The sequence below is a fragment of the Nyctibius grandis genome, chromosome 5 (assembly GCF_013368605.1).
Source record: "Nyctibius grandis isolate bNycGra1 chromosome 5, bNycGra1.pri, whole genome shotgun sequence".
Lineage (NCBI taxonomy): Eukaryota > Metazoa > Chordata > Aves > Nyctibiiformes > Nyctibiidae > Nyctibius > Nyctibius grandis.
In genome coordinates this window covers 39,078,872-39,098,493 of record NC_090662.1, presented here as the reverse complement: position 1 = coordinate 39,098,493, position 19,622 = coordinate 39,078,872, and the positions used below count along the sequence as shown (strand labels likewise).

The 19,622-nt window shown below is 37.6% G+C and overlaps 1 protein-coding gene across 1 annotated transcript in view; it reads left to right on the top strand.

Annotated features, from left to right (window-relative positions):
* TAFA2 (TAFA chemokine like family member 2) overlaps positions 1-19,622 on the top strand; it is a 200,468-nt gene that overhangs the window by 165,896 nt on the left and 14,950 nt on the right. The window contains exons 3-4 of the mRNA XM_068401730.1: positions 10,905-11,057; positions 12,101-12,225. Of these exons, the coding sequence (XP_068257831.1) occupies positions 10,905-11,057; positions 12,101-12,225 (278 nt within the window). The remainder of the gene's footprint in view (positions 1-10,904; positions 11,058-12,100; positions 12,226-19,622) is intronic.

The following is a 19,622-nucleotide window of genomic DNA, read 5'->3' as shown; positions in this document are numbered from 1 at the left end:
CTCTTCTTTTTTTTGGTGGAATTTATTAGAGACTTTCCAAATAAATTTGGGGGGGCCGTTACTTTTCTAACCTTGAAGAATCTTAGTATGGGGTGAATAAGGGGCACAAAGCATAATTTTTTAAAAAGAAGAAAGGAATAAAACATAAAGACTTTGATAATGGAATTCATGGTGGCATTCAGGTGCTTAAATATGAATCGACCTTCTTATTACTGTGGTCTATTATCTAAATAAGTTTCTGCACCTTAATAAATAAATCAGTACCTTAACTGTGGAAGCAAGATCATACATAAGGAGCTAGATGTGTGTTGATATGGGAATAGAGCACCGGGATCCAGCTGCACCCTTCTTTGGGGAAACCATGGTTGTCCTTCCCCTGGCTTCAGCTGTGTCTCCACAAAGGCACCTAAAGTCTACTGAGGTGCTTGAGTTATTTTCTTATAAGCATGAGAAGCCTGAAAGCAGGCTGTTCAAAAGGACTATTGAATTTACCTCTTCACCTTGTTACACTAATCCTGTTTCATAGAGACTCCCATACACAGCACTTTTCTTAAAACATTACTTCAGGTGACGGTTGTGTGCCAGAGGGTCATTCAAATACGTGGGGGTAGAAAAAACCTTTTGTTTCTTTTTTTTTTCTGATGTGTCCCTGAGAACATGTTAATTTGTCATCTAGTACAGTGTGCCCTGAGACCATTTGGGTCAGCTGGACAGAAAAGAAAATTGATAATGAGAGTCATCTAAGGAAACAGGGGAAACATACTCCCCATAAAAAGTGTAAGCTACAGCGTTTTGAAGCCTTGAGACTGAGGAAAAAAATGTTTTCTGTGTTCTGTCAGATGCTGAAGGCTGCTCTGAGACATGTGCTACTGCTTCTTGCTGAGTCGAGATATTTGGCAGAAGGCCCACAGAGAGAGTAGGAGAGAATAAAAAGTCTTTGTGCCAAATGTTCTTTTGAGTGCCTGAGAGCTGGGTTGGTCTTTTTTCTCTGTGAAATCATATAATTAGTAATCTCAAACCTCAGCCTGTTAATTTACAAAATGTCTGCACACTTTAATATATCATTTGCTTAACATGTTTGGTAACAACTTCAGAGATACTGGGGCTTTTGACTTCTTGTAGTATTTATAAACTGCGCCTCGCCCTGGGTGTTTCTCTGCCAGCTCTGCACCAGCTTGTCTTGTGGATGGTGTCAGCCCGCAGCCACTAGAGAAGAAACATGGGAAGCGTCTTGCCTGCAAAAACCAAAACGGCTCCATTTCTGGCCCATAGGCCCTTGCTGCCATCAGCCTCCTCCCCTCTCTGCTCCGCTACTCAGCAAACAGGGTGGCTATGGTTGAGCAGTTACACCCTGGGTACCTGTGGTGGGAAGTGGTGAGAGACCTGGCAGGCTGGCTGCAGCCGGGGAGCTGAGCTTGTGAGAACTGGGCAAACGTGCAGAAGTCTCTTCTCCTCTTCTTCCAGTGGGTAAACATATAAAGAGCTGCAAGAGCCCGAATGATCACTGCTTTTGATCTTGTCTCCGAACCCTTTGTGGTTTGTGAACCATGCAATCATCTGATTTAAAAATTGAAAGTGGGACTTAGGGAGGGCAACACTCTAGACTGAGGGAGGCCCATATAAAGAAGAGGAAGTCATCCTTCAGGCTACCTTAAAATTAGTTGTGTTTTGAGTTCCTGTGTTTTTGGCTAAAAGTTTGACTTGAAGGCGTCATTTGTAGCCATTGCCATAAAAAGCCTCTGACTTTTGTGAGAGAGGAGATAAGCTTATTTAAGACTGGCTTGCTCCTGCCAAAGGACTGATTGAATAAAAATAGCCTCAGTAAGGCCAGGAGGAAAAAGTCAGATGGCTTCAAGCTCTCCAGGTCCAAGAGATCCTACGTGAAATGCTCCATCTACGGTTTTATGTTTGTAAGGATTGTGTGACCAGCTGGGATGATTCCAGCTTGCTGTGTTATTCCAGTAAGTATTTTTTTTCTCTTAGTGGAGATCACTCAATCCTTCAGTCCAGTTCAGTGCATAGGTAGTGCCATGAAAACATCTGAGGCTTGATCTCACAGGGTCATTAGTGAGCTCTTCTTGGGGGAATGCTTACATTGTAGTTCGCCTTGATTTTTTTCCAAAATGGAGAAAGTCTTCCCACACAGATGGCTATAACTGGTGGCTGGCAGACAAGCTGATGGGAGATTTTTCTTTGGCACTGTGCAGAAAAGTATGCTTGGCAATGTGACTGTGGCAAACCATTCATTATCTCAGTTTTTAAAGACTACCAGAGATGCTGTCTGCATAGTGTTGTCATATGAACTCTGCTTACTATCCTCCGCCCAAGTAGACTAACCAGGTTAATTGCATGGTAGAGGCAGCTCGATGAGAGAAACTGGGCTAACATCTGCAGAATAAACACTAATCAAGAATTACTCTTGTTATTTTAAAATAACAGGAGAGAAAACACCGCATTGAATCCAAGAAGCCTGGGAGGGGCTGCAGTTAGGAGGATCTTTTTTGTATGTATTGCCTACAGGTGGCACTGAAAAAATAATCCGTTCAAGCAATCAGCTCTGTTTTTTAACAATTCACTTGAGAACCTGTCCCAAAATGCAAGAGACATTGTAGAGTAAAAGAGAAATGAAAAACAATGCTGTACTTTTAAGGTAACCTGATTCTCCACTGGTATAAGTAGAATGTAGTGGGTGGTCTGTCTATCTGGACTTTTTCAGTGCCCAAGGTGACCAAGTGACTTTTAACAGCTATAGTATGGAAACATGAATGCAGTAAATAAGACCTCAAAGTCCTGTCAATAAGGTGTGTTCGTAGCGGTTTAGGAAATATTTGCATGGGAAGGAGTTGTCCACATCATAGCATTACCCAAATCAAGCAAAAAAACTGTCCGCATGGCCTCTGGCATGGGATGGACTGCTCTCATCAAACAGGGCAACTCTTCTGCATGACTCACAGCAGTGTTTTGGCACGTGCCTCTCTACAGCTATTGATCTGTTGATCTAGCAGGTAACCTGCCTAATACGAGAGAATTATCTTGACAGTCTGTGTACATTTCTTAGAAGCAAAGGTTGAGGGTTAATTGTGATTTTGCCAAATGCTGCCTCTGTCTTCCTTGTTTTTTTTTCTTTTCCCTTTCCAAAAGGTTTCTAATGCTCACATCTGTTAGAAGTTGCTGAATACAGTAGCTGAGTAGATGTGAAGCTGCTGCGGCTCCTTATCCCCAGGTTCTGCCAATGGTGAGGCTGAGAATGTATGCTCCTTAGACACACATAGATCAACACATAGACATGCAGACTCACACACGCATAGTACACAGAAAGCCAGACACACAGATCAATGCAGAGAGAACAAAATGCTTTTCCTAACACCCACATTAACGCACACAGCAATCACACAACGAACGGCCCAATCCTCTTCCTCTTCCCTAGCTGATCAGAATTGAAGTCTGTTAGTGGAGGGAGATGCATATATATACAAACACATAAAATGGATCACTCCAGTAGCTGGTCTTAGACACTCAGCCTGACTGGTAGCTGTTCTGAGGTGCCCCCACATCGCCAGTTACTCTCACTTGGATTTATGAGCACATGAGGTTTGTGATCCCATGCCAGTTGCAGGTAATCAGATCTGTTAATCTATCATGAACTAGTCTGGGCTGAATTTCCCTAGCATTCATGTGTACTCCGAGAAGAGAGTACACCCACAAAAAAGATAGAAATGGGATTTAATGAGAATGTAGGATAGCTTGCAGTGTTTGAGCACAAGGCTCAGCCAGACAAGTGTACTGATCAGTTGCTGTTTATACTTCACTGGCCCCTCTTATCCTGTCCCCTTTATTCACTCATGCTTGTTTCTTCTCAATTCACCCTGACCCCCTCCCATTCCCTGTCTGCCCCTGGTCCTTCCACTAAGCATCCCATGATGAGTCTCACATGTTTCTACAAAATGTCTGATGGCAAATTTTACACAATCCCAAAACTCTGTTCCTCCTTCATCTGATAACAGGTCCTATACACCCGTAGGCAGTAACTCCCTTTAATCTGCAAGGCTTTCTGGGGAGGTAGTTTCTTGGGTTGACTCATCTTGGTGAGTTTCCTACAAAGGCCAGGGGCTAATCGCTCCCCATGGATGGCACTGGGAGTGCCAGGTCCGGGGACTCCATTGGTGCTCATCAGCATCCAGGGGACCCTCTGGACCCCCAGGATCTTCACGTTTAGCCAAGAGCCATGCCAAGGTGAGGGTTATTTGGCACATCCTCAGTTCTAGGCATTTGGAAAAGGAATCATGAAGAGACTTAGAGAGCAGCTTCTCCCTACAGAAAATTCTCTCTTTAAAAGTAAAATTTGTGGTTTTTTTTTTGGTTGTACACTAGTTTTGAATTACGTGAATGTTTTAAATGTGCGTGACATCAATGAAATAGATAGATAGCTAAATAAGTTTTTAAGTAGCTATGTGAAATGTAATGATAATGTAGAATAAGACAGAACAAAATTATCATTTTTTCCTGCTGATTCTATAGCACAACCCCATGTGTCATCTGGAAAATAAAGCAGCATGAGTGCCTTTCCTGAGATGCACCACAACTATAGCATGCCTCATTGTCATCACTGAGGACACAGGAATTACTGCTGTGTCTGTAATTGTTTTTTCAGTTCACTGGCCAAACAGGGGGAAAAAAAAATACCAGGTAGGTTTTTTTCCAAATTAAATAAAATATTTTGCTTTCTTTTGAGAATTTTTACAATTTTAAAATCCTTTGTCATAGCAAGAAAAAATACTGATAAAAATAAAATTAAAAAAAACATATAGAAACAACTTTTTTTTTTGCCTACCTCTGAGAATGCCTACTTTTAAGTTCAATGTTTAACCAAATTTAACTAGATTTCAAAAATGGTTACACTGCTTGGATACTGCACTTTTAGTAAATGAACTGTTCAATGGAAAACACATGACAACTCTAATGATCATTTAAAACATGATTTAATAATTTAATTCATCCTACTTTTCAGTCACTTATCTAGACTATATGTCATCATTTGCTCAATCACCGTAATAGGTGTTCCATATGCAATCACCACAGTAAATATCTCAGTTGCAAATCCAGGTGTCATCTTTATTGAAAATACAAAATTTTAACTCTGTCATTGAAATTCTGATCCAAAACCACTGATCAAATCAAAACCATTTATTTCAAAAGGTTTTGAATCTGATCTTTAAAGGTCATGTTCAGTAAGATCAATGTGTATCTACTAGTGCTTCTTTGGGAATCAGTGGCTTGCTGCATGCCAGAGGTAACGAGATTATGACGAGTATGGGAGACACCTCTGCTTTTCCTGATGTCTATGCTGCCAGTTCTCCCTCTGGCCCATGGAGGTGAAATGAAAGTGTGCTTTGTTTTTTGTTCATACAAGCAAACTGAAGCTTGTGTTCCCAAAATCTTGCCCGCTTTTTTCCCAATTACACTAATGACTGGTCAAATCAAAGATTTTACCTCTAATAAAAAGCTTCACATAGCTTAAGTTATTAGATCACACAACTGCATCAATATCACCACCAATGTTGTTAGAGTATGAATAAACTAAATTCAGGTTTTTCTTTACCAGCTGTTAAGTGAATATAATATAATATTGAAAAATATTGAAATTAATTGAATGAGGGAACTGGACAGTGTATTTCTTTTCATATATCTTTGTCTGATGTTTAAACAGAGAAAGCTTAGATGGAAATCATGGCTTAGCTGTGGTTGCATAAGATTTCTTAGATGTGGCAGCTACTGACACTTATTAAACTATTGGAAAAATGCAACAATACTCTGTGTGTGTGTGTGAACGCGTGTGTTTTTGTGTGTGTGAGAATTTGCAAGTTTATATGTATCCTTCCTATCTACAGTGACACACTAAGACTGATATGACATATTGAAACTGCTGAAGTGTAGCAGAAAGATAACCTACATTTGTTTTCCACGTCAATCAGTATGAACAAAGCAAACAGAGTATGTGAACAAGAAAACCCACTTTTTTCCTGGTCACTTAAGAGCAGGACAGTGATTTAGAGCCTAATCTGGAAAATGGTACATTATAACCACTAATTTTATTTATTTTTCTGATATCAATCACCTCCCCCTCACATACTTGTTTGCATATTGTGGTATAGAATAGTGACCAATCACTCAGGGAAATGGATGAAGCAGGTTGATAATCTGCTGAAATATTATTTGTTTTCCCTTCCAGATGGTTATTAAAAAAAAAGTAGTTCCATTATAGTCCTTAATGCGATTACTCATGTGGATATGGTTTACATAAATAAAGACTACTTATGTGCCTCCTTTCAAAGACTAGGTCACTATAGTATTTCCTATGGGACATCTTCCTGATTATATCCAAGATGACAAAAAGGCCAAAGTTTGTATAATATTGGATGTGATTTGGAGTGAAACTCATGGCTAAAAGAAATTTCCATTCCTCTCCTTATTGCTGATCTGTTGCTTCTTGTTTCAACTAAAGCTTTGTTTTTGCGAAGAGCTTTAAAAAACACACAGACACAGGCAAACAAAGCTTTGCACACTTTGCGTAGTCTCTCTGACCTCAGAGGAATTACTTGGAGTGGAGTAAAATAAGATACATTTATTTCATGTGAGAGTGCAGAGCTGCAGTGCTTGTAAGCCAATATGGAACTGATTTCTGCAGAAGGAGGCAATCTCCTATCCGTGGCTGCCTGCTCCTGCTGCTTCCCTGTGGCTGAAACTGCTTCTCACTAGTCTCTGCACCCAGTTGTAGGAGGTAAACTAGTAGAGAACTAACCCTACAAAAAAGGGGATCTTTTTCTGTCAGTCTAAATCCCTGGCTTACTGTTGTCACCATCAATTGACAATGCTCATGCAAGCAAGTGATGAAAGAGTGCAGGAAAAAGGACAAGGGATCTTTTTTTTTCCAGTAGCTGTTAGTCATTAGATGGGTTTAGTTGTATCACCCATTTGTGCCAGTGTCTTTGCAGAGAGCATATAATAGAGTCTTTTTTTTTTCCCCCCACTGTTTGTACTGCGGCTACTGCAATAATGGGGAACCTGAGGACAGAAACAGCCTGTGACTTTATTTCATCTAGTCCATGGCAACATGTTTCTTCCTCTTTGTTAATGGCCAATGTATGTGTTAACGCATGATCTGTGCAACTTTCAGGAAAGAACAGATTCAAATTGCCAAGCAGATAGGTGTCAGATTTGGAAATGAATATTTAAGTGACAAGGTTAGGAAACAGCGATCATAATGAACAATGAAATTCAGACGACTTTCCTTGTTTTAATGCTAGGTTTGTCTATAAAACTGCACAAAATATCTTATATTCATATTCGTGAGTTGCAAAGTAGTAATCCTGAACAGTAACTTGCCTTCTTGCCTGGAACAAACTTCCTGCAGAAGTAAAGGAGTAAGGGCCATAGCTTACTGCCAGATGGACCGTGCAAATATGACTGAAATTTCACTCACCTGAAGGAAAGAAATGTAAAGTTGCCATGAAGGAACAAGAACTAAAATTTATATGTATTTAAAGGTCTCTGCTGTGTATGTTTAAACATACTGTTTAAGCACATTCAATTTTATGTAAAATGAGGAATAGTAATTACTTAGCTTTATTTTTTCCAGGAGCATGACTGAGAACACTTAAGTTTTTGGGGTACCAATATCATGCTGATTTATGAGGTAGCTATTGATGATTTCACTACATGAAAAATGCTATAAAAATGACAGGTTAATTACAGGATATACCGTTAATGGGTGAGATATGTCTATTTTCAAAGTTACACTCTCCTAATACAGTGTTACATCTTCTGGAACATAATATACATATATTGTGTTATGCATAATCATCAGGAAAACTTCACAGTCTGTATACATAGATATGTCTAAGTCTCTTTCTTCAGTCCTTCTTCACATTGATTCCGGGAAGGATTACTTGCATTAGCAGAGACTGCAGGACTGAGTGTTTGCAGTGGTTTTGAATAATGAATTTCTGTAGGATTCCAGAAATGACCTTCAGTTCCTCAAACACTTTCTGCAAAGCAAGCAGTATACTTTGAAGTCCGTGCTAAGAGAAAAAGAAACAAAACCAAAATGTGAATCTCCTAAAGTACTATCCTCCTTTCGTGGAACGGTTCAGTGGCTTAATGAGGTTAATTTGTATTATGTTGTGGGAAATCCTTTATCTACTGTATAGAGGCTTTCATTTCCCATGAATGTATTTACTGCACTGGAACTTAATTATTTGATAGCATAAGGAGCTGAAATCCCTACTTTTCCTCTCAAGGAATATTCATTGCATGCTCTAGATGGTAAATAGAAACTAGAAGATGGTTGGCCTAAATTTTCAGTGTTTGAAATATTTGTATACTTTTCTAGGTTGTTTTGTTTTTATACCAAGAAAATTTCAAAGCAGCTTTATTAAAGATTCCCAAAATACTATCAATAGTATGTGATTATTTTTTTATTCTCTCCCATTTTTCACTTATCTTTTCACCCTTTGAAATGCTTTTCTGTATTGTACGTGAATTTAAGCGACCATTTCATTTAATTACACTCTTTTCCCACAAAAGTCTTAAACCACCTGATTTTCTCGCCCTTATTACTACAAACTGAGTCTTTCAAAAGTTTTTTTCAGTATCAACAATTTCTCTCACAGCATTTTACAACAGTTCTTTGAACTGGCTTCCATTCCAGATGGCTATTGGTCCACACAGTACTTTATTTTCTCTTAGCAGGTATATTATGGCACTTCTGTAGACCTGGTAGAGCTGTGCCAAGCTATTTAATAAGAGAGTGAGGAGATAAAATTTCAGGATCAGTGATACACATCAGAATACAGATAAGGGCTGAAAACTAATATAGTGAAAAATTAAGTTGGGTGAAGTTCACATCCTACCTCTAAATTTACTATTTTTTTGTAGATTCAGTGTCTGTTTTTTTATTTACCTTTCATAAAATACAAATTAGTGAATTTATGTCAGCATGTGTGAATATAAGATGTGTAATTAATGTGAACTTACAAAAGCAGCATGTTCTTGTTCTACTATATGTTATACATTTTAAATATAATATAGAATATTTTTTTACCATATTCACAAATAAAAAGAACTTGTAACAGTTTTAATGAGAAAAATGAATGTATTTATTTAAGTTGTTTTATTGGCATATATACCAGTGAAAGTTTTTAGAAAATAATTAAAAGTAATTTTTACAGCGGACTGTGTACTGGTAGATGTAAAAATATTTGCTCATCATCAAAGCTATGAAAATATCAGAGACTGCAAAGTTCAAGCAGATAATATGAATTGCTTTCCTCATCCTCTATTGAATTAAAATAATAAATAGTTAAAAACCAAGGAAAAGCATTTTTATGCAAAAAACCATTTCTCTCCTAGGTTTCTGATTTATATGTAACATTTCAGCGTATCACAATATGATGGATCAAGGGTTAATTGCTCACATTGTGTTATATCATTTTAGCTGTAGTACAGCATGATGTGATAGAGCATAATTTAACCTGACATAGTACGATTCAGTGAGTGATTACAAAGATCACAGACTGTTCAGTGGACTTTGTTCTACTGAAAAATGCATAATTGCCTGAATGACATGTTTACAAGTTTATGTTTTGTTGATGAAGACCCAGGGCCTAATTGCTGCCTGTGGCTTTTGCCTCTAGGCACATTCTTGGGGTCCATAACCTACATCAAGTTTGTTTTCCTTCCTTAGGCCTTTTGGGAGCTGATACTGTGTAATAACTACTGAGTGGATCCAGGGATCGATGTTGGGCTCCTGAAAGCCTGTTAGTAGGGCCTTCTCCTCATGGAAGCTCTTGTTTATTGTTTGCCATTAGGGATATAAAAGGTAGCTGAAGCATTCAATATATAGGCTTTGCATAAAGCATACAAAAAGTTAAACAGCAGAAGAAATAGAGGACTTTGAGGTGCTGTTAAAACACATATTGCTTTGCACAATTCATATTCTTCCCTGTACAAAGTTGTAGGTTAATACAAGCTAAGAGTTCAGATTTCTTTCTCCCTTCTGATGGAAATGAACTATCCCCAGAAATATCTAGTCTTGTATCAGTAACCACTGAAAGTTCTGTTAAAATGATTTTTTCTGAATTCCACATCCTTTGGTAACTGGCAGCTGAACCAGAAAGGGAGCTCCCCTCTTATCAAATTGGTCCTCTCATGGGTGGGGGTGATGGGTACTGTATATGGGATAATGAAGATTGTCCTGTTGCCTTCTGTCTTTGAAAATCTTTGGTTCACCATGTTCCCAGACTTTCTTTGCAGTGACAGGCAAAGACGTAAAATGTGAATCTTTAGTAGATTTTATTTCTGTTTTTTGTTTGAGGGCTGTCCCTGTATCCTGCCAGGTCTTCTCTCTCCATCTGTAGGAAGGCTCTGGGATGTCATATAAAAAACTGCATCTGCCCTGGACATAAAGCCTGGAGACATAGATTCTGAAAACATATGCATGTATGGGTATTTTAACATTGATACACTTCCATTTCAAGGTTTCTCCCTTAGGGAAAAGAAAAAGCTTGGTGGAGATATACAGAGCTGTTTATAGGAGTCCAAAAATTAATATAGTTTCTAGGTTACTTTTATAATGTTTCTACTTCCCACTTCACTGGAACAGTCCCATATGCAGCCTTCTCCAATTGTTCTTCTTTAGCCAGCATTTTCTGCCTGAGGTAGTTACACTACATTTGGAAAATAAATGAACTTTACATTCTAGTGTTAGTACCATTGTAATTCTAGTTTCATGCATGGCAGATTGCCTTACAAAGCCAAGTTTAATGCATTTCTAATTAAAAAACCACCCAAACAGTATGAAGGTACCTCGCAATGTTATCAAATTGCTCATCATCTTGTTTTCACAGCTCACCATGTTAAAACTGGGACCTGTGAAGTGGTGGCACTCCACAGATGTTGCAATAAGAACAAGATAGAAGAAAGATCACAGACGGTGAAGTGCTCCTGCTTCCCTGGGCAGGTAGCAGGTACCACCCGGGCAGCTCCTTCTTGTGTTGATGGTGCGACTACTCTATTTCCTCCTTTTGTTGCATGTTCCTAGGGGGTTTTGCTGGCTTAATGTTGTCAATGAGAACCACTGCATTACAGTTAGCTATTTAAAATAAGAGTAGGAAAGCTTCATCATTTTGAAGGGCATGCCTAAGGTGAATGGAAGATGGGAAAAACGAATTATTTGCTATTACTCCATGGAAATGCTAAGCAAAATTATTAGATGCCAGTGAAAGAGACCTCTTGAGAAGGCAAATTTGATCTAACTAACAGAGTGCCCTCAGAGCTGTATGAAATTCACTTAATTAAAAGTGTTTATGCAAAATCTACATGAGCATATAATTTTCATGTGCTGCAGCCTTACATTTTATTTATATATTTAACTTTATCATACAGGAACAAACAAGCAAACAAACAGAACATAGTTCTAGCTGTTTTTCAGTCTTTTTAGACCAACACTATTTCTCCTGTTCACAGTGTAATATCAATGTTTTACTTAACAAATGTGGCACAGGCTTATATGTTTTGTTTGGGAAAGTACTAGCTGATTTTTCACATCTCTGTCTCTGAAAGAAGAGCAGATGGATTCACCCTTTACATGATCTCTTTACTGTTGATGTGTTGTTGGCTGTCAGAGAGGCTGTAAATATGTCATCATTGGGGAATAAATTTAATCAGGCTATGCTAGACTATATAGTAGATCAGACAAAATATACTAACTCAAAAGAAGAGATTCTGCTTAAAACTTTGAAATCTGGCTGAGTAAGAAAAAAAAGAGGATTGGAAAGAAATGCTATGGAATTAATTCCTGAACTGCAGTAAATGAGAAGAAAAAAACACAGTAAGGAGATTGACTTTGAAGCACATAGCACCTTGTGCAAACTGAGACTCAATTTCTTATGAAGGTTCTGAGCTGGCTGAAAATGGCAGGCAAGCTATCAGTCAATATATTTCTAATATTTTCCTGGAAAATAAAAGAAATGTTGCGACATAATGACATATTAAAATGCCCATTTCAACAACATGCGAATGTGTGTGTTTTCCTCTCTTCTAGCTTCAATAGTGGAGCAGAAATGGTGGTGCCACATGCAACCATGTCTTGAGGGGGAGGAATGTAAAGTTCTTCCAGATCGTAAAGGATGGAGCTGTTCCTCTGGGAATAAAGTGAAAACAACTAGGGTAGGTATGATACCAACCTGACATGTTACCAACAGGTAAAAAAAAAAAGTGCACAGGAAATTGGGTGCACATAGAAGACGTGAGTTGAGAAGATTAAAGAAGTGTGGAAAGAGTCATAGTGGGACTGGACTTCTTGGTCCTGCACACTTTTCTCAACATACTTTGCAACTGCTTGAACATGGTAAGTAGTATGCCAGACCTTCTCAGGTAAGCAGTGGAGATAGTAGAGATGACCCCTTCTTCAACTACCAGTAATGATCAAATGTATTATTATCTGATATGTATTTTTCTCTGAAACCAGTTGCACAGAGTCTATACACCTTGCTAAGCTCCTCATTCACAGGATAGCAAACAAGTGCATTTTAATCAATAACATGGAATTACCATGTTTCTACATAGAAACTGCTGAGTATGGTAAGCATTTGATGTGTCATTACAGTGTGATCTTCTGGTTCTTTCTGTCTTGTATGACTGGGATTTACTAAAAAATTTTGACAGAGTTTCAGAGAGTTCCTTTTCTCCATTTGACACTTTTTATATTATTGTTTCAAAATTACATTAACAGAGATACATTTAACATTCATCATATACAGTGCCCACAAGCAAAGTAAATGTGCTGTCATGTCTGCCTTTTAGTGGCTAAGAGAAGCAGAAGAATAACCAGTTCTTCAGATAAGTATTAAGCACTCAAACTTCGTAAAACTACAGCGTTGTATCTCTACAGGGTCAACACAGTTCTTCATCAACATAAAACAGATTAAAATGCACTCTGAAGACAGACGTGCATGTGTGTAAGCATAAACACCTTCACCCCTACACCTCACCACACATACTGATGACTGGTTTTGCGTGCAAGTATTTAGTAATTGTTTGTAGTGTCAGGCTGTAATTTGCTAGTGTGGCGTTTGCTGTATGCAGGTGTTTGAGTGTCCATGTCATTTGATTGAAATCTTCCTTGTGTAGGCACTATATTTGTGGTACACCTTGGTTGTAGTGAAATGTAGTGTGCACTGACTGAATTATATTCCTTCTGTTCCGCAGAGAGCTCTACACATCTCGGTTTCTGTATGTATAAGTCTTTAAAACATTTTGACATTCTTTGAAGGAAGGATACTTCCTAAATGTTTGATATACAGTTCGACTCCTGAATCCTCTTTCAAATGTGTTTCTTCTGAAGCTAACCTTGCTAAAATGCTGCCCACGCTTAACTTTCTACATGCCAATGCAAATCTAATTATATGCATGTAAAATGTGTGTGCATGTGTAATATAACCAAAAGGAACCAGACAGAATTTAATAATAGTAATAGAAATAGAAAAATAATTATATATGTGTGTGTGTTTTGAAATCTTTCCTGGCTACTACTACATGACAGTATTAGTGTCAAAGAATGCATGCCATTTTATATTTATTGTGAGGGTATTACAAGCAGTAAGTAAAAATGTGGATCTGGATTACATTTCTGTAGGAAAACAGAGATCACAAAAGTGGAAGATATAAATTAGTATTCCCTTGAGGAGATTTCTTCCTTACATTTTGTCAGAAGATAGGTTTTTCTGCACTGGTCAAGATTATGAAGTTCTGTCCACTGTTAGGGGTCTACAGAAGCCCAAGGCTCTTGTCCTTAAGGGCTTATGCCTCTGTTGCAGACTCGTAGGTCTGGCTCTTTGCAGGAGTTGGACTCTTGTCCTTCATGGATGGTGGCAATCCTCAGGAGTCATATCATACCTCTTCAGAAGTGATGCTATGAAAAAGCCAGTCCTTTTCTCTGTTTGCCATCATATGTGCTGACTCAGTACAATGGCTACCATAACCTGCTTGCAGACCTACCACCACTAAAAAGAAAATACTAATCCCCTTAAATCTCCCACTATTCATTCTGCTTTCTAGTTTATACATATACTGTATGTTGCCCCCTTCTTCCTTCATTTCCCACACAGCTATAAAGCTGTTTTGAGACAATAGCAAACTTGAATTCAAATTTCTGACTGACAGTCGGTCTAAGTCATTGAAACTAGGTGGCAGGTGAGTGAAGGTCTCTGGTTTTCCAGATGCAGGGGGCTGAGATTTTAACAGACGTCATTCTGATGCCCAGAAAAATATACATTGCTATTGGAAATGTGATTCTTTGTGTTAGGAGAGTAGCTTATTATCAAGAAGCAAGTACTTTTCCCTAATATGTAGTGACTACAATATTTAGTAGCTCCTCTTTCTGCTCCCCAAAGTCTATAAATAAAAGGAAAAATTCTAAAGTGCTCTGTGGTTTCAAAACCCCCTTTTTTTGAGAAAAAGAAAAAGGACTGTACAGAGTCAGTATTAAGAAGTCATGAATAATAAGTTTCTGATTGTTGAATGAAATAACCCATATGTGATTATCATGTATAATGTGAAAGCATAAAGAAACTAAGGGAACTGAACAGCTTGGGTGATTTAAGTGTATTGCAGAAAAGCCTTGTGAAGGCTTTCCTGAAAGGCCTAAGAAAGTCTATATTCACCTCCAAACATTTTTTGTAAGTTTCCCTCCTTCATGTGCAGAAAAAGTACACCAATTAACCAGTAAAGTACTGTATTTTCTTCTACAGGATACCAAGTTCAAAAGCAGCACCTACATTTCCACATCTTGAGCTGTTAATAGTTAAGCATTATGTTAGAGAGAAAACCAGTGGAGGAAGGAGGTATTTTGCTTGTCCACCTCTGTTAGCATATTTAATCATACTATTGCAAAAATGATGATACCAACTTCTTAATACTTACGCTATCAGTCACTAAGCAAAAAGGCCAAGTGAATAATGGGAGAAAATGAATTGATTTTTTAAAATGTGGTCTACTTGAGGTTTTGCATTTTGTTCAGATATGGGGATCTAATAAGGTACTACATGAATAATGTATTAGAAATAGCATGAATGTTATGGTACTCAGAATTCAAATGTTAAGAAAAGTCAGATGGAAATTATTTACCTCCAGAAAGCAAAAACAGGTATTATGGAAAGATTAAACTGTTTTTCCTAATTTGTCTGCATATTAGTGGATGAGGGCTGACATTAGGAGTTAACTATGGAAAAGGAATGAACATGGGGGCAAGTGTGTATGAATAAGCTGAGTACTGAGTTAACTTGTGCTGGTTTAGAATGGACTATTTTGGGTCTTGTAGACTGCAGAAGGGGAAGGGGAGAAAAGGCAATGACAATTTAGTTAAAATAGTAACTTTTTTTACTTCATATAAAGAAATGTGTGTTTGTGTTCCTGAGCATTATACCACAACAAAAGAGGATGTTCAGGAACACATTAGTAGAATTCCGAAATGATTGTGTGCACAGCTGAGATTTGCCAGGCCCATTGTGGCATTCTCCTCCAGGCTGAGAAACTGTCGTGAGAGGAAGCAATTGAATTTTCTTCTGTATGGCTAGTCTCAATGTTGAGATAAATAAACATAAAAATTTTGTCACGTTGCCCTCTTTAAATGATGACAAAAGTGTAAAAAAAAGAGGAAAATACAAAGAATTTTTTTTACCTTTGAAATACTTTTTCTTCTTACAACATTTTTCTAATATAATCATTTTCATTCAAAAAGCACTCTTGGTTGTGTTTCCTTTCCTTTTTGCAAAATAAAGAAAATGTCTGTTTAAAACAGAGGAATTTTCCCATCAGTTGAAAACTACAAAATATAGCAGTTATGTATAAAATTCACAATTACATTAAAAAAAATGCTATGGGTTTGTATTAAACAAAGGAGCCCTTTACAAAGACTGGAAAACAACATTTTGCAGTCAGATAAGAGCTGAGGAGAAAGAATTTCATATTTCTCTCAGTTATGGGATGTATTCCACACCAATTGTCCAAATGCCTCTTAAACACTGACAGGCTTGGGATATCAACCACCTCTCTAGGAAGTCTGTTCCAGTGTTTGACCACCCTCTTGGTAAAGAAAAGCTTCCTACTGTCCAGCCTAAACCTCCCCTGGTGCAGCTTTGAACCATTGCACAGTAATCACATAGTACCTTGTCCTTAAGCTTTTAGTTTGATTTGATAGAACTGCTTGTGGTATGAGGCATAGTTTAATGCGAAGTGCTAGGTTCTGGTTAAAATATGTGAAGTGAAATTTACTGGACTTTGCTTGGGTTAGGACTCTTTAGAGTGAGATGACTACCCTAAGCTCTAAGCTGTCTTTCTGGTCTTGGAAAGAATTGTTCAATTCCAGAGGACAATTCATTTTGTCCTAAGTTAAGTCAGATGAATTATCTCCTGGAGGTGCTTATGTCTCCCTAATAAGTCTAAAGGATAACTATGATGACTAGCTTAGTGCCTAACATTTAGATACTTAATGTTGAATAGGAAGATGCTGGCTCAGAGACTACTCTCTTTGATGTGGTCTTCAGTAGGAAGATGGTCAAAAAAGCCCCTTCATTCTTTGTTAGTTTGGGAAGCTTTGGACTTTGACCACTATCAAATGCAATATAATATAAGAGAAGTTTCAAAAATGTTCATGTTCTGAAGATATACAGCTATGAGCTAAATCGGTGAATCATACTATGATGAGCAACATGTCCAGTATCTATTATTCAGCAAAAATTGGCAATCAGTGCATGTCCTTTTAGAATTGACTTGTTGCTGTAACACTACTAATAATACTAATACTAATAATATAAATTAACCAAAAAGATCAAATGTAATGCATAGCAGGTATTGATTACTAACCTCTAGAAGGTGAAAGTGAACAACGTTTTCCTGTAAACAAGTGAAAGTAGCATTTTCAGACAGATCATAAAGGGCCATCTTTTGGAAATGAGCATCCAACTTCTGGAATAGCTGAGCACCCACGTTTTTATGAGGGGAAGAAGGAACTGCAACTGTCACTCTGAAAACTGGGTATTATTTTTAATATGAGGGGAAAAGCACACTGTAGAACAGAAAGAAATCAATATCTAATATATTGCTATGTAACTATATACCAAACCAATATTAGAAATAAAGTACTGTAAAAAAAAAAAAATATTACAAGGACAGAGAGAAATAAAAGGGAAATATTATAGGGCTAAAAATAAATCCATATTGAGTATATTTATCTACATTCCAAATCCAAATCTGCTTTCCAAATCAATACCAGAGATAGATGACTAGTGTGAAAAGAGCAGAAATATTGCCAGGATGGAGAGAAATCTATACTGAGAGTGTTTATCTACATTCCAAAACAATATTGGAGAGAGCCTGAAGTCAGATATTTGTAATATTCCATTTAATCTAATTTTACATTATGGCATCCAGAGTTTAAAAGAAACTAAAAACTGAGTAACATTCTTGGAAGAGGAGATAGTGTACTCTCCAAACACACCAACTGGCTGCACATGAAGCCAAATGGTGTTCAGTATGTGCATTCCACTACTCTGAATCAATGCAGTTCTGTTGCTGTCTATAAATACTGCTTACATTTTTACCCTATCTCCTCTTTCTCACTTGCAGATGCTGGATTGTTTCTAAATTAATTACTGCTGCTGAAAGGAGATGCAGTAATTTTGTTTATGTTTCAATTTACAAAGTATGCTGATCATAACCCTTTCAGCACAAGGAATGAAAGGACCTCTGTTAGGTACCTTTACATAGTAATGCTTTGCAGTGGGCTACTGAGATTCCCAGTATCAGGAGGCAGCATTAGTAGTGACTCAACTACTACCAGTGTTGTCATAGCCACTGCTTGAGTAAGACAACATAACAAAAGAGACCTAAAATGTATCCCTGAATATGAGAAGAAAATGGCATTTTTCTTGTAACTGAGCCTGACACCAGTGTAAGCAATTCAGCTATGTTAGTTGTTGATCGTGCTCCTTTGCATGAGCAACAGATGCATAGTCTCTTTAAGCAGCAGCAGAGGGAAAAAAATAGAACAAGTTTCATTCTTCTGCCAAAGCTGGAAAGAAATATTGCCCTTGCGGTCACCTCTTCCCTCATGTCTTTATTCCTCTTCTTCCTCCAGGCTTTTCAAAAACAGCAGTAGTAATGACACGTAATTAGAAAAAGCAGAAAAGCATCATATAAACATTGTGTATAGGTTATTCTAGGATGTTTCTGATAGGCCAGATGTATGGTAGTTGTGGTTAGTCAGTGCTAATAAGGCAATGTATTTCTCACATCACATTTTTTTCAGTGTAAAACTGCTACTAACCTCCATCACATGAAACAATTTGCCTTTTGCTTTGACTACTGTGAAACTGAAATACTTACATGATAAATCAATGATCTGCCATGTGTCAGTAGCAGATAATAACAGGAAGTGCTTTTCCTAATATTGTTTAAGTGGCTGTATGAATAAATTAAAAAACAACCTCACTGTAAAACTGCTCTCTCTCCCTGCCTCACTTAGCCTCTGTCTATAGACTCCTCACCTACCTTAATTTCAGATGAAGATTTATAGGAATAATACACATATATACAGTGACTAGCAATACCTTGTGGTTCATAAAAAGAATGTGATTACTATATAAGTAAGTGCACAGACTGTAGCAGAATATTACCTATGGAAAAGAGTGACTGCACTTGTGACAGCCTCTTTGTTGCTATGGTATCTCTTTCCATGCCTTTGGCTAATCTGTCACTAGGAGAAATTTGCAGCTGTCTCAGCATGTTTCTCATTGCTAACTCAGAGACCCACTGTATCTAATCTGTCATTAAAATAGCAATAAATGGTACATACACATATTCGTAAAAATACATACAAATTTCAGGGGGCAAATGAGCTGGTAATGGAAATAAGATGACATTTTCTGGGGTCAAGCTAACTCTTTGTATTAGTCAGTAATTATGGTTTTGATCTAACATCACAATTCTTTCATACTGAAGCTCTGTATTTTTTGTAGGGCACCTAAACACTAATCTTTTGGGACACTCGGACATTTTGATGAAGATAGATAGTATTTCCAGCCAACACATGTAACAAGGAATCATCAGTATTCAGGGTTATGCAATTCACTGATTTTCTTAAAAATAGCTGCTATATAACAAAATTTCTTCTTTAATGTGAAGTTGGCATGCTAGCTCTACCCTATGAAAAGGTTCCTGTTGCAGGTCTACATTTGACATGAGTTTAGGCCTACAGCTTGATGATGTTCATTTGTAGGTCACAGAAATCTAGACAACTCATAGTTCTTTCCTCAAAGGCAAATGTACTTAAAAATACCCTCAAAACACAAGCTACAGTGAAAAGGATTAAAGAAAGAAGTGTTGTGGTGTGAAATGTTATAGGCAAAGTCATAGACTGGAAGGTCAGTAAAACAGGTGGGCAGGTGAAGATAATCCAGACATTCATCTCCCAAGACATTTTCAGTCTCAAATTTTATTTAGCTCTATTCTGACTTTGAGTCCTATGGATACCGATGTTAAGAACTGAAAGTGAGGAACATCAAAAG